Genomic DNA, 16,259 nt, shown 5'->3' on the forward strand with positions numbered 1-16,259 from the left:
CTACCCGCGGAGAGGCTTAAAGGTTTATGTCTCTCTCACCTCAAATACTTCTCGCGCTGAAGTATCGTTGGTTTGGATGACAACATCAACCCGCCCGACTCCTGGTAGTAAGTAGTGCTTTTGACAGCACGTAGCAGTTTACATAAGTAATAATCACATTACCGTGTTAATATACATATATCAAGCTACAAATGCCTTTAATATCTAATTCGCTCTACTCCGGAATTAATATTATTTTCAATATATGCTTAACCGAAGGGAATTTTTTTCTCGATAATAGATTTACCTGTACTATGGCGCGAAGCAGGTAAATAATAAATCAGGAACGTCAGTTGGAAGCGGAACCACCCAGAGCTACCGCGAGAGGCTTAAAGGTTTATGTCTCTCTAACCTCAAATTACTTTCTCGCGCTGAAGTATTCGTTGGTTTGGAAGACAAAATCAACCCGCATCGACTCCGGTAGTTAAGTAGCGCTTTTGACAGCACGTAGCATTTACATAAGTCATATCACATTACGTGATCATATACATATATCGAGCTACAATGTCCTTTAATATCTAATTCGCTATACCTCGGAATTAATATATTTCATATATGCTTAAACCGAAGGGGAATTTTTTTCTCGATAATAGATTACACTGTACGTGGGCCCCTGCGACGCAGGCCATTAAAAATCCAGGAATCGTCATTGGAAGCGGGAACCACCCAAAAAAGCGTACCGCGCGAGGCTTAAAGGGTTTATGTCTCTTCACCTCAAATACTTTCTCACGCTGAAGTTCCGTTGGTTTGTGAGACAAACATCAACCCGCCTTCGACTACGGTAGTTAAGTACCACTTTTGGACAGCACGTAGCATTTACAATAAAGTCATATCACATTACCGTGATTATATATAATAATCGAGCTACAATGTCCTTTAATATCTAATGCGCTCTACCTCGGAATTAATATATTTCATAGGATGCTTAACCGAAGGGGGACTTTTTTTCTCGATAATAGAATTACCTGTACTGGGCGCGAACGCAGGTAATAATAAATCCAGGAACGGTCAGTGGAGCGCAACCACCAGCTACCGCGAGAGCTTATAAGGTTTAGTCTCTCTCACCTCAAATACTTTCTCGCGCTGTGGAAGATTCGTTGGTTTGGAGACAACATCAACCCGCCTCGACTCGGTACGTTAAGACGCTTTTGACAGCACGTAGGATTTACATAAAGTCTTATCACATTACCGTGATTTATATACATAATTATCGAGCTACAATTGTCCTTTAATATTAATTCGCTTACCTCGGAATTAATATATTTTCATATATGCTTAAACGAAGGAAATTTTTTCTCGATAATAGAAGTTACCTGACTTGGGCGCAAACGCAGGTACATAATAAATCCAGGAAACGTTCAGTGGAAGTGGACCACCAGCTACGCGAGAGGCTTAAAGGTTTATGTCTTCTCTAACCTCAAATAATTTTCTCGCGCTGAAGTATTCGTTGGTTGGAGACAACATCAACCCGCCTCGACTCCGGTTAGTTAAGAGCGCTTTTGACAGCCAGTTCATAGATTTACATAAGTCCTATCACATACCCATGATTACTATACTATATCAGAGCTACAATGTCTTTAATATCTAATTCGCTCTACCTCGGAAGTAAATATTTTCATTATAGGCTTAACCGAAGGTGGAATTTTTTTCTCGATAATAGGATTACCTGTACTTGGGGCGCGAACGCAGGTTACATAATAAATCCAGGAACGTCAGTGGAAGCGGGGAACAACCGCTACGCGAGAGGCTTAAGGTTTATGTCTCTCTCACCTCAAATACTTTCTCGCGCTGCAAGTATTCGTTGGTTTGGAGACAAACATCAACCCGCCTCGACTCCGGTAGTTAAGTAGCGCTTTTGACAGCACGTAGCATTTACATAAGTCATATCACATTACCGTGATTCATATACATATATCGAGAGAGACATAAACCTTCAAGCCTCTCGCGGTAGCTGGGTGGTTCCGCTTCCACTGACGTTCCTGGATTTATTATGTACCTGCGTTCGCGCCCAAGTAACAGGTAAATCTATTATCGAGAAAAAAATTCCCCTTCTTCGGTTAAGCATATATGAAAATATATTAATTCCGAGGTAGAGCGAATTAGATATTAAAGGACATTGTAGCTCGATATATGTATATGAATCACGGTAATGTGATATGACTTATGTAAATGCTACGTGCTGTCAAAAGCGCTACTTAACTACCGGAGTCGAGGCGGGTTGATGTGTCTCCAAACCAACGAATACTTCAGCGCGAGAAAGTATTTGAGGTGAGAGAGACATAAACCTTTAAGCCTCTCGCGGTAGCTGGGTGGTTCCGCTTCCACTGACGTTCCTGGATTTATTATGTACCTGCGTTCGCGCCCAAGTACAGGTAAAATCTATTATCGAGAAAAAAATTCCCCTTCGGTTAAGCATATATGAAAAATATATTAATCCGAGGTAGAGCGAATTAGATATTAAAGGACATTGTAGCTCGATATATGTATATGAATCACGGTAATGTGATATGACTTATATATATATATATATATATATATATATATATATATATATATATATATGAATAATTATCACATCGAACCGTGATCCATTTATATATCAATTCAAGCTACAAATGTCTTTTAATATCTAAATTCACTTTACCTCCCAAATGATATATTTTCATATATGTACCGAAGGGGAATTTTTAAGTTGATAACAATTTCGTCCCCCCATGGGAGACGAACCACCGTCCAGGTGAACGGGACGAAATCAGGACAGTCAGTGACGCTATCCAATCGGCCAACAGAGACGCTATAAGTTCATATCGATTCTGACCTTACAAATCACCCTCGATCTGGATGCTTTCATAATTAGAATCGATACGAAACCCCGTCTACCATGTTGGCCAATTCGAGCGTTTTGACAGAAAGTAGCCTTTTGTTATGAATAATTATCACATCGAACCGTGATCCATTTATATATCAATTCAAGCTACAAATGTCCTTTAATATCTAAATTCACTTTACCTCCCAAATGATATATTTTCATATATGTACCGAAGGGGAATTTTTAAGTTGATAACAATTTCGTCTGTTGGCCGATTGGATAGCGTCACTGACTGTCCTGATTTCGTCCCCGTCCACCTGGACGGTGGTTCGATCCTATGGGGGGACGAAATTGTTATCAACTTATTAAAATTCCCCTTCGGTACATATATGAAAATATATCATTTGGGAGGTAAAGTGAATTTAGATATTAAAGGACATTTGTAGCTTGAATTGATATATAAATGGATCACGGTTCGATGTGATAATTATCATAACAAAAGGCTACGTTCTGTCAAACGCTCGAATTGGCCAACATGGTAGACGGGGTTCATATCGATTCTAATTATGAAAGCATCCAGATCGAGGGTGATTTGTAAGGTCAGAATCGATATGAACTTATAGCGTCTCTGTTGGCCGATTGGATAGCGTCACTGACTGTCCTGATTTCGTCCCCGTCCACCTGGACGGTGGTTCGATCCCATGGGGGGACGAAATTGTTATCAACTTAAAAATTCCCCTTCGGTACATATATGAAAATATATCATTTGGGAGGTAAAGTGAATTTAGATATTAAAGGACATTTGTAGCTTGAATTGATATATAAATAAATGGATCACGGTTCGATGTGATAATTATTCATAACAAAAGGCTACGTTCTGTCAAACGCTCGAATTGGCCAACATGGTAGACGGGGTTTCATATCGATTCTAATATGAAAGCATCCAGATCGAGGGTGATTTGTAAGGTCAGAATCGATATGAACTTATAGCGTCTCTGTTGGCCGATTGGATAGCGTCACTGACTGTCCTGATTTCGTCCCCGTCCACCTGGACGGTGGTTCGATCCATGGGGGGACGAAATTGTTATCAACTTAAAAATTCCCCTTCGGTACATATATGAAAATATATCATTTGGGAGGTAAAGTGAATTTAGATATTAAAGGACATTTGTAGCTTGAATTGATATATATATATATATATATATATATATATATATATAATATATAGATATAGATCTATATATATAGCATATATATATATATGTATAAATATATATATATATATATATATATATATATATATATATATATATGTATATATATATATATATATATATATATATATATATATATATATATATATATATATATCGTGTCTGTGTACCTGTATGCATGATGTATGTATGAATAAATGTATTTATGTATGCATAAAACCCTTATTTTCGCAATCCCTTAAATGCCCCGTCCCTTAGATACCTCATCACTTAAATACCCGTCTCTTAAATACCCTGTTCCTTAAATACCCCGTTCCTTAAATACCTAGGCCTTAAATATCCCAGCCCTTAAATACTCTGTTCCTTAAATTATCCGTCCCTTAAATATCCTGTTCCTTAAATACCCCGTCCCCTAAATGTCCCGTTCCTTAAATACCCCGTTCCTTAAATGCCCTGTCCCTTAAATGCCCTGTTCCTTAAATGCCCACTCCTTCAAATGCCCACTTCCTTAAATGCCCACTCCCTTAAATACCTACGTCCTTAAATGCCCACTCCTTTAAATGCCCACTTCCTTAAATGCCCTCTTCCTTAAATGCCCACTTCCTTAAATGCCCTCTTCCTTAAATGCCCACTTCCTTAAATGCCCACTCCCTCCCTTAAATTAGAAAAAGAATAACATATAAGTAAAATTTCAGTTAACCTCTTGATTTAATATGAATTTTACGTCTTTTATAGAAAATTTCCATCTTTTCTCTCATCTTATAAGATAGACCAGGAAGTCAGTCTTTAGTGTCTGTTATCTGAGAAATGTGCGAGTCTGCAAAACGTCTGGAGAAATCCAGAGTCTGTCTTCGGAATCGTTATTGGACTGGAGAAACCCCCATTGGGTTAAAACGTCTTCTTGAGGAAGTCTTCAAGAATCCAGGATCCTGTGAAGCCATCATAAGCTTCTGAAGTACTGCTACTAGAGAAACGCCCATTGGATTACAACGTCTTCCTGAGGAATCTTCAAGACTCCAGCAGTCTTCGGCTCCGTCTGCTGTAGCCTCGCAAATCTCGAAGACGGTCTGGATCACAGGGCATATTTGAAAACTAATCGATGTGACAGCATGGAGGGAATCTATACAAATACTGAACAATGATTGGTACAGTTAATATTGTATTTGATGCTGGCATGGCTCACTTAATTTGCGGAGTCATGGTTTTATTGCTTATATTTAGCGCTCTTCCTGCATTTGTGTTCAACAAATTGATGCAGAAGAGACGTAATAAAAAGGAATTTACTCTAATCCAGGACAAAGTGGAAAGGTTGCAGCGAGAGCTGGAGGCTGCCCACAGAAGGAATCGCAACTTTCATGAAATAATTGGTAACAAAATAAAGAAGGACTGCAACGGATTGATAACGAACGACGAACTTGATCAAGAGGTTCGACACATTCAGGATCTCTTGGACTTGGCAGACGAAACCGACGTGAAGATCCAGGAAGCCGAGAGTAAGGTTGAAACTTTCGGTTCCGAAAACCAAAAACTGCGGAAGGAAGCTAAGGACAATGAAAAAGCTTTGGATGAATATCGAAAGCAAATTGTACAACTGAAGGAATTGAACTTGACGCTGGAAAAAGACCTTTTCGAGAATAAACGCCATATTCAAGATCTTGAAAACATCAATGTGGCGAAAGAAAAGGAGCTTAGCCAGAAGAATCGCCATATTGAATGTCTGGAAGGCAGGAATTTGGCGATGAAAACCGACCTTACTGAGATGACACTCCAGATTCAAGGTCTGGAGGACATCAAATTGGCGATGGAAAACGAGCTTAGTGACGTGAAACGCCAGATCCAATGTCTGGAGGACACGAATATGGCGATGAAAACCGAGCTTAGTAAGAAAAATCTCCATATTGAATGTGTGGAAGGCAGTAATGTGGCGATGAAAGCCGATCTTACCGAAAAGACACGCCAGATTCAAGGTCTGGAGGACATGAATGTGGCGATGAAAACCGAGCTTAGCGAGAAGACACGCCATATTGAATGTCTGGAAGGCATGAATATGGCGATGAAAACCGAGCTTAGCGAGAAGACACGCCATATTGAATGTCTGGAAGGCATGAATATGGGCGATGGAAAACGAGCTTAGCGAAGTGAACGCCATATTTCAAGGTCTAGAAGTCACTAAGGGCAGAAGAAGGAAAACTCTCTGTGAGAAGGAGAGACAGATTGAAGAGATGACAAAAAAGAATGTCCTGAAAGAAGAACAGTTAGAGGACTACCACAGGTTACTCGTCGAGCTGCAGAAAGAGATTAGGATGCTGGAGTCCAAAGCACGAGATTTTGATGCACTTGAGAGTCAAAACAGGAGAAATGAACAAAATCTCCTTGCCTGCGAACAACAAATTGAAAACCTCCAGAAAACATTGCAGGAGAGGAACGAGGAAGTGAACAAGCTTGTCCAATGTGAGATGGAAGTTGAAATTTTAAGAAAGGAATTGGAGGACAGACAAAAAGGATCTGAGCAGCTTGTCCAATACGAAAGGGAGGTCGAACAATCAAGAAGGAACTAGAGGACAGGCTAAGGATGTGAACAAGCTTGTCTGTTGTGAGCAGGAACTTGAACAATTGAGGAAGGAACTGGAGGATAAAGAGAAACATATAAACAAGCTTGTCCCATATGAAATGGAAATTGAATGTCTCAGAATGGAATATGAGGCAAAACAGGTGGCTCTGGTGGAAATGGCTGGCCTCATAGAAAGGGACGAGAAAGTTATCTTTGACTTGCAGCGAAAAGTTGAAGAACTCGGAGGAGAAATAAAAGACAGAAATAAAGAAAGAGATGGACTCCTGACTTCAGAGGCAATGCTAGTTCAGAATCTTGCCAAAATCTGAACACTATATAAGTGAACTGAAAACTGAAGTCGAGACGTTAAGGAGTCAAAAGGCAGAACTTGTCAACCAACTGGAAGAAAATATGAGCCATCTTAAGAGTAAGCAGAGTCAGATACTGGATCTCGAGCAGAAGTTACTAAAGATGGAAGGATATCAGGATGAAAAAGACAATCTCGAAAAAGTCATAAAAGAGAAGGAAAAGGAAATAGAGCATTTCAAGCGAGAAAGAGAGGACAACTGAAAGAAGCACAAGATCTTCGTTATACTAATCGCTCTGAGGGAGGAAAATCTCCAGGAATGCCAACAGAAAATAGAACTTCTTCTAAAGGAATTAGAAAAGAGCCAGAAGGACTTAGAGGAGCTTGTCATGTTGGAACTTGAGGAAAGAAGAAGAAGAGAGTGAGAAAATGGCGGAACAGATCCACCAATTGGAGTTCATGAGGTCTCAGTTCCAGGAAATGGTGGATGCCTATGAAAACAAGACCTCTGAGCAGGAAATGGAGATTACCTACCTACGCAAGGAAGTTCAGCAGAAAAACAACTTGCTGGAGGAAGGCATAGCCCAGCGGGACAATCTAGAAAAAGTCATAAAAGAGAAGGAAAAGGAAATAGAGCATTTTAAGCGAGAAAGAGAGGACAACTTGAAAGAACCACAAGATCTTCGGATACAAATCGCTCTGAGGGACAAAGATCTGCAGAAACGCGATCAGGATGTACAACTCCTTTTAGAGGAATTAGAAAATTGGCAGAAGGAATCAGAGGAGCTTGTCCGTTGCAAATTGAGGCAAGAAGAGTTCTATGAGTCTCAGTTCCACGAAATGGAGGATGCCTACGAAAAAAAGATCTCCGAGCAGGAAAAGGAGATTACCTGCCTATGCAAGGAAGTTCAGCAGAAAAACAACTTGCTGGAGGAAGGCATAGCCCAGCGGGACAATCTCAACAAGAAGCTGGAATGCGTCGAGATGGATAATAGCCATCGAAACAGCTGGCTGAGGCTGAGCTGAACGACAGATAGCTGCAGAAGGAGCGCTCAAGGAGCTGTCCATCAATATTCAGAGGGTTGAGAAACTAGTTACTGATAAACAGAGAGAAGTTGATGAACTTCAAAGCAAATTAGAAGAGAAAAACACTGAAGATGACAAGCTTGTTCAGTGTAAGGAGGAAGTAGAAGTTCTTAGGAAAGAACTAAAGAAGAAGGACTTGGAAATCAGAAAGGGTAAGGAAGAGGCAAAACAACATGACAAACAAATTGGGAGAGTGGGAGCTCGCCTCCAGGAAATGGTGGCTGCCTTCAACAAGATCACCTAGTAGGAGAAGACTTGCCCCAAGAGAACTAGGCACCAAGATGAAGATAGGGACATCCACTCTGGAGTAATATATACTGTATGTATATACCACCACATCACCACATACACAACATATGCATATGTACACACACACACACACACATAATACACATATATATGCACACTCCCCCAGTGTGTCTATATGTACACACATACATACACATATATATAAACTCCCCCTCAGTGTGTGTATATATGTACACATAATACACACTCCCCCCAGTGTGTATATATATGTACAAACACATACATACACACACACGCACGCACACACACACACACAACACACACATATATATATATATATATATATATATATATATATATATATATATATCTATATATATATATATATATATATACACTCCCCCCAGTGTGGTATCTATATATATATACTAACATACATACACACACATACCAGACACCCCATAACATACAAACACACACATATCAATATACATACATATATAATTGTTCTTTTGTCTCCAGAGGGATTCAAACTACCTTTAAGCCTGGCTCAGAAACAACAAGCTTCTCTCTGATAAATTTCAGTTCTGCATCATTCAAGCCTCCCTTCTCCCAGCCCATCCCTCTGACAAGATGTGGGACCTCTCCCTACTGCTGGGGAGTAAGCAACTCATCCAAGAGAGTATGGCAAGCACTGAAGGAGCTGATTAGCGGGCAGCTGAAGGGCCATCCTAGGGACGTGGCTTGCTCTTCGCTGACAAGGTAGGGAGAAGAACAGTGTCCTGGGTCCTCCAGCGACTGTTTTTCCGTTGGAGGACGCGAAGACCTTCACCTGTCGGAGGCGTAGGTGGTCGATGTCTCCGTCCGGGGATCTCCGTGTTCTGGCGTTTGCCGTGCTTGGTGGGAGCGCTGCGATCGTTGGGAACACAGAGACCCCAGACAGAGACATCAGCCATCCTCCGCCTCTGATAGGTGAAGGCCCCTTGCAAATCATCCAACATAAACTATTGCTGGAGACCCCTTCTCCCTGCCCATCCCTCTAATGAGATGGATCTCTCCCTACTGGCTAGGAGTAAGACAATTCATCCAAGAGAGTATGACCGAGCGCCAAAGGAATGATTGGTTATGATACCAGGTCTCAGGAGTCCTCTTCAAACACACATCCTGCCTAAAGTAAGCAGGCAGCTGAAGGGCCATCCTAGGGACGTGGCTTTGCTCCTCAGCTGACAAGGGTAGGGAGAAGAACGATGTCCTGGGTCCTCCAGTGACTGCTGCCGTCTGAGGCCAATGAAGACCTTCACTGTCGGAGGCGTTGATGGTCGATGCTCCATCCGGGATCTCCCGTGTTTCCTGACGATTTGCAGTGCTTGGTGGAGCGCTGCAGATTGTTGGGAACACAGAGATCCCAGACATAGAACATCGACCTCCTACGCCTCCGACAGGTGGAGGCCCTCGCTGTCCCCTGACAGAAACTGTTAGCAGGATGGACCCAGGACATCGTTCTTCTCCCTACCCTTGTCAGCTGGGAAGAGCAAGGCAGGTCCCTATGATGGCCCTTCGCTGCCCGTACTTCAGGCAGGACGTGGTTGGAAGAGGACTCCTAGGTAGGGAGAAGAACAGAGTCCTGGGTCCTCCAGCGAACCTGTTTTCGTTGAAAGACAGGGAGGGCCTTCACTGTCGGAGGCGTAGATGGCTGAATGCCTCCGTCTGGGATCTCCGGTGTTCCTGGCGATTTGCCAATGCGTTGGTGGGAGCGCTGCAAATCGTTTGGGAACACAGAGATCCCAGACAGGGAGGCATCGATTCACCTACCAGTATATATATAGAGAGAGATCAGATGCATGTGATGTTCTTGGGTGGGAGGGAAATATGATTATAAAAAAGAGCAAGGCATTGCTCTTCCTTTCATTGCCTGTGTATGTATTAACATACACACTTGTATGTATGTATGTATATATATATATATATATTTTTATATATAATATATATATATATATATATATATATATATATATATATATATATATATATATATATATATATATATATATAATAGTATATATATATATAATATTAAAGATCTATGCACGAAGGAAAAATGAACGTCTGGGTATCTGCAAGACCTTTCGATGTTTAAACGTCCTTTACTAAGCAGGAAAACTGACATATGATAGGAAAAGACAATACAGATGTTTTGTATAACTGACAGATAGTGATTATAAAGAGATTAGTACCTAGAAATCCGACACACCTGAAAGATGATTAACCTTCCTAAACAAGCATAAGCAATGGGTCCAAATTAAAAGTTTAAGACAATCATCTCAGATACAAAGAGAAGACAAGAGATTTGTCTTATCACGAAATCTTTTAGAATCTGCTTTAAATACAACTTACTTTTCATTGTAATTTCAGTGTTAGTCGTGGCTTTTTCATTTAGACCCTTGTATTTGTAACATGTTTAAGAATGACCTTAAAGATATGATTACAGACTTAATAAAAATTAGTTTCCTTAGAGTATCTTCGTTGTAATGTATGTCTAAAATGTATTGTGAATATGTATTGTGAATGGTTTTTGTTGTTTACCAAAGTTCTGAATAGCTGTCACCTATAATCCTTTAATTGTCTTGTCTTGTATCTGAGATGTTTGCTTAAACTTTTAATTGCACCCATTGTTTATTGCTTGTTTGGGAAGGTTTTTACTCATCTTCCAGGTGTGTCAGATTTCTAGTCCTAATCTTTTCTTTATAATCCCCATCTGTCAGTTATCGAAATCTTCTTGTGTTGTCCTTTTTCCTCATGTATGTCAGTTTCTGCTTAAGTAAAAGGAATTTAACATTTAAAGGTTTATAGTATAAATATATATATATATAATTATATATTATATATATATATATAGGTATATATTTATATATATATATATATATAAATCCTATATATATATATATAATATATATATGTATATATATATATTATAACTATATATATATATATATATCTAAGTATATATATTATATATATATATATATATATATATATATATATATATATCAATTCATCTACAAATGTCCTTTAAATATCTAAATTTCCACTTTACCTCCCAAATGATATATTTTCATATATACCGAAGGGGAATTAGTTGATATAAATTTCGTCCCCCCATGGGGTCGAACCACCGCCAAGTGGACGGGGACGAAATCAGGACAGTCAGTGACGATATCCAATCAGCCACAGGACGCTATAAGTTCATAATCGATTCTGACCTTACAAATCTCCCCCGACTCGGTGCTTTCGTATTAGAATCGTATGAAACCACGGTCACCCTGTTCCTATTCGGCGTTTGACGCCACAGAGGCCTTATTTGTTCCTGAATAATTTCACACGAACCGTGATCCATTTTTATATATTTCAATCAAGCTACAAAATGTCCTTTAAATATCTAAATTGCACTTTACCTCCCAAATGATTTATTTTTCATATAGTACCGAAGGGGAAATATTAGTTGATAAATAATTTTGTCCCCCAATGGGATTCGAACCACCGTCCAAGTGGACGGGGACGAAATCAGGACAGTCAGTGACGTATCCAATCAGCCAACAGAGACGCTATAAGTTCATATCGATTCTGACCTTACAAATCACCCTCGATCTCGGTGCTTTCGTAATTAGAATCGATATGAAACCCCGTCTACCATGTTAGCCAATTCGAGCGTTGACAGCACGTAGCCTTTTTGTTATGAATAATTATCACATCGAACCGTGATCCATTTATATATCAATTCAAGCTACAAATGTCCTTTAATATCTAAATTCACTTTACCTCCCAAATGATATATTTTCTTATATATGTTACCGAAGGGGAATTTTTTAGTTGATGATAATTTCGTCCCCCCATGGGATCGAACCACCGTCCAAGTGGACTAGACGAAATCAGGACAGTCAGTGACGCTATCCAATTAGCCAACAGAGACGCTATAAGTTCATATCGATTCTGACTTACAAATCAACCCTCGATCTCGGTGCTTTCGTAATTAGAATCGATATGAAACCCTGTCTACCATGTTAGCCAATTCGAGCGTTTGACAGCACGTAGCCTTTTTGTTATGAATAATTATCACATCGAACCATGATCCATTTATATATCAATTCAAGCTACAAATGTCCTTTAATATCTAAATTCACTTTACCTCCCAAATGATATATTTTCATATATCTACGAAGGGGATTTTTTTAGTTGATAATAATTTCGTCCCCCCCTGGGCCCCGGGATCGAACCACCGTCCAAGTGGACCGGGACGAAATCAGGACAGTCATTCGCTATCCAATCAGCCAAAAGAGACGCTATAAGTTCATATCGATTCTGACCTTACAAATCACCCTCGATCTCGGTGCTTTCGTAATTAGAATCGATATGAAACCCCGTCTACATGTTAGCCAATTCGAGCGTTTGACAGCACGTAGCCTTTTTTTTTATGAATAATTAATCACATCGAACCGTGATCCATTTGATATATCAATTCAAGCTACAAATGTCCTTTAATATCTAAATTCACTTTACCTCCCAAATGATATATTTCATATATGTACCGAAGTGGAATTTTTTAGTTGATAATTAATTTCGTCCCCCCATGGGATCGAACCACCGTCCAAGTGCACGGGACGAAATCAGGACAGTCAGTGACGCATCCAATCAGCCAACAGAGACGCTATAAGTTCATATCGATTCGACCTTACAAAATCATTTGGGGAGGTAAAGGAATTAGATATTAAAGGACATTTGTAGCTTGGAATTGAATATCAAATGGATCACGGTTTGATGTGATAATTATTCATAACAAAAAGGCTATGTGCTGTCAAACGCTCGAATTGGCTAACATGGTAGACGGGGTTTCATATCGATTCTAATTACGAAAGCACCTAGATCGAGGGTGATTTGTAAGGTCAGAGGCGATATGAACTTATAGCATCTCTGTTGGCTGATTGGATAGCGTCACTGACTGTCCTGATTTCGTCCCCGTCCACTTGGACGGTGGTTCGATCCCATGGGGGGACGAAATTATTATCAACTAAAAAATTCCCCTTCGGTACATATATGAAAATATATAATTTGGGAGGTAAAGTGAATTTAGATATTAAAGGACATTTGTAGCTTTAATTGATATATAAATGGATCACGGTTCGATGTGATAATTATTCATAACAAAAAGGCTACGTGCTGTCAAACGCTTCGAATTTGGCTAACATGGTAGACGGGGTTTTGTATATCGATTCTAATTACGAAAGCACCGAGATCGAGGGTGATTTGTAAGGTCAGAGGCGATATGAACTTATAGCGTCTCTGTTGGCTGATTGGATAGCGTCACTGACTGTCCTGATTTCGTCCCCGTCCACTTGGACGGTGGTTCGATCCCATGGGGGGACGAAATTATTATCAACTAAAAAATTCCCCTTCGGTACATATATGAAAATATATAATTTGGGAGGTAAAGTGAATTTAGATATTAAAGGACATTTGTAGCTTGAATTGATATATAAATGGATCATGGTTCGATGTGATAATTATTCATATATATATATATATATATATATATATATATATATATATATATATATATATATATATATATATATATATATATATATATATATATATATATATATATATATATATATACATATATACTTATATATATATATATATATATATATATATATATATATATATATATATATATATATATATATATATATATATATCATATATATATATATATATCATATATATATATATATATATCTATATATATATATATTATATATATATATATATATATATCTATTAAAGATATATGCCACGAAGGAAAATGAACGACTGGGTATCTGCAAGACCTTTCGATGTTTAAACGTCCTTTACTAAGCAGAAACTGACATACATGAGGAAAAAGACAATACAAGAAGTTTTGTATAACTGACAGATAGTGATTATAAAGAGATTAGTACCTAGAATCCGACACACCTGAAAGATGAGTAACCTTCCTAAACAAGCATAAACAATAGGTCCAATTAAAAGTTTATGACAATCACCTCAGATACAAAGACAAGACAGAGATGTCTTATCACGAATCCTTTTAGAATCTGCTTTAATCACAACTTACTTTTCATTTTAATTTCAGTGTTAGTCGTGGCTTTTTCATTTAGACCCTTGTATTTGTAACATGTTTAAGAATGACCTTAAAGATATGATTACAGACTTAAATAAAAAATTAGTTGCCTTAGAGTTATCTTCGTTGTAATGTATGTCTAAAATGTATTGTGAATATGTATTGTGAATATGGTTTTGTTTACCAAAGTTCTGAATAGCTGTCACCTATAATCCTATAATTGTCTTGTCCTGTATCTGAGATGAATTGTCTTAAACTTTTAATTGCACCCCATTGTTTATGCTTGTTTGGGAAGGTACTCATCTTCCAGGTGTGTCAGATTCTTAAGTATAATCTCTTTATAATCCCTATCTGTCAGTTATACGAATCTTCTTGTGTTGTCTTTTTCCTCATGTATGTCAGTTTCTGCTTAGTAAAGGACATTTAAACGTAGAAAGGTCTCACGGATACTCCGGCGTTTATTTTCCTTCGTGGCATATATCTTTATTTTATGGATTTATCACATTCCTAACTTCCGTGATTCAGTTATACATATATATATATATATATATATATATATATATATATATATATATATATATATATATATATATATATATATATATATATATATATATAGACATATATATATACATGTTACGAGATAAGAATCTCGTATTTCATGTTGGTTAGCGACAAGCCAAAAGCAGTAGGCAACTGGTAATACCTTGTTCCTCCCCTCTCTCTCTCCCTCTCTCTCACCTGGCTCCACTCCTCTTTCTCGATACCCAATCGCTCTCTCTCTCTCTCCTCTTTTTCTTTTTTCTCTCTCTTCTCTCTCTTTCACCCGCTCTACCTCCCCTCATTTAATTAGGTCATCAAATCAGAGTCAGAACTACAAAAAAATACATTTATTTAAAAGCAAAGCATTGATCAAATAGTTAGTTTCTCAAAGTTTAAAATAGATTAACCCTTAAACGCCAAAGGGGTATATTAAAAATCGTCTTCCGTGTGCCGAGGCGGTCTCAGAGTGAGCGCAGAAGCGGAAAAAATATTTTTTTCAAAAAATCACAGCGCGCTTAGTTTTCAAGATTAAGAGTTCATTTTTGGCTCCTTTTTTTGTCATTGCTTGAAGTTTAGTATCTGCAACCATCAGAAATGAAAAAAATTATCATTATCATGTATAAATAATGTGATATATAATAGTGCAAAAAAAATTTCATATATAATTGTATTCAAATCACGCTATGCGCAAAACGGTTAAAGGTAACGATTAAATTTTTTTTCGTTTCTATGTAATGTACACTAAATTGCGATCATTTTTGTATATAACACATTGTAAAACGATAAAAGCAACACAGAGAAAATATTATCACAAAATAATGCATGAATTTGTAATGCGTGGACGTAAACAAATATTTTTTTCAAAAATTCACCATAAATCTAAATATTGTCCTAGAGACTTCCAATTTCTTTCAAAATGAAGACAAATGATTGAATATTACTATACTGTAAGAGTATTAGCTTAAAATTGCAGTTTTTGACCATATCTGACGAGGTAAAGTTGACCAAATGTCGAATTTATTTATATATTTTTTTTATATGTAATTATTTCAAAAATTAGAAAAGCTACAACCTTGAAATATTTTTCGTTTTATTTTAAATGAAATTGCGCACATTTTCATATATAAAAACTCTATGAAATGCCTAATATGGAAACGGAGAAAAATCATTCCGAGAATGGGACTTACGCATTTCGGAGATTTGTGGCGGAGAGCGCGCGGAGGGAAGGAAAGTTTTTTTTTTAAATTTACCATAAATCTAAATATTGTGCTAGAGACTTCGAATTTTTTTCAAGATGAAGATAA

General features: G+C 38.0%; 1 protein-coding gene across 1 annotated transcript; it reads left to right on the forward strand.

Annotated features, from left to right (window-relative positions):
• The first annotated feature begins 7,349 nt into the window (after positions 1-7,349).
• Positions 7,350-7,946, forward strand: LOC135215942 (uncharacterized). The gene has a single exon (XM_064250897.1). It carries the CDS (start codon positions 7,350-7,352, stop codon positions 7,944-7,946), a length of 597 nt encoding a protein of 198 aa, XP_064106967.1.
• Positions 7,947-16,259: the final 8,313 nt, after the last annotated feature.

The sequence above is a fragment of the Macrobrachium nipponense genome, chromosome 5 (genome assembly GCF_015104395.2).
Source record: "Macrobrachium nipponense isolate FS-2020 chromosome 5, ASM1510439v2, whole genome shotgun sequence".
NCBI classification, from domain to species: Eukaryota; Metazoa; Arthropoda; class Malacostraca; order Decapoda; family Palaemonidae; genus Macrobrachium; species Macrobrachium nipponense.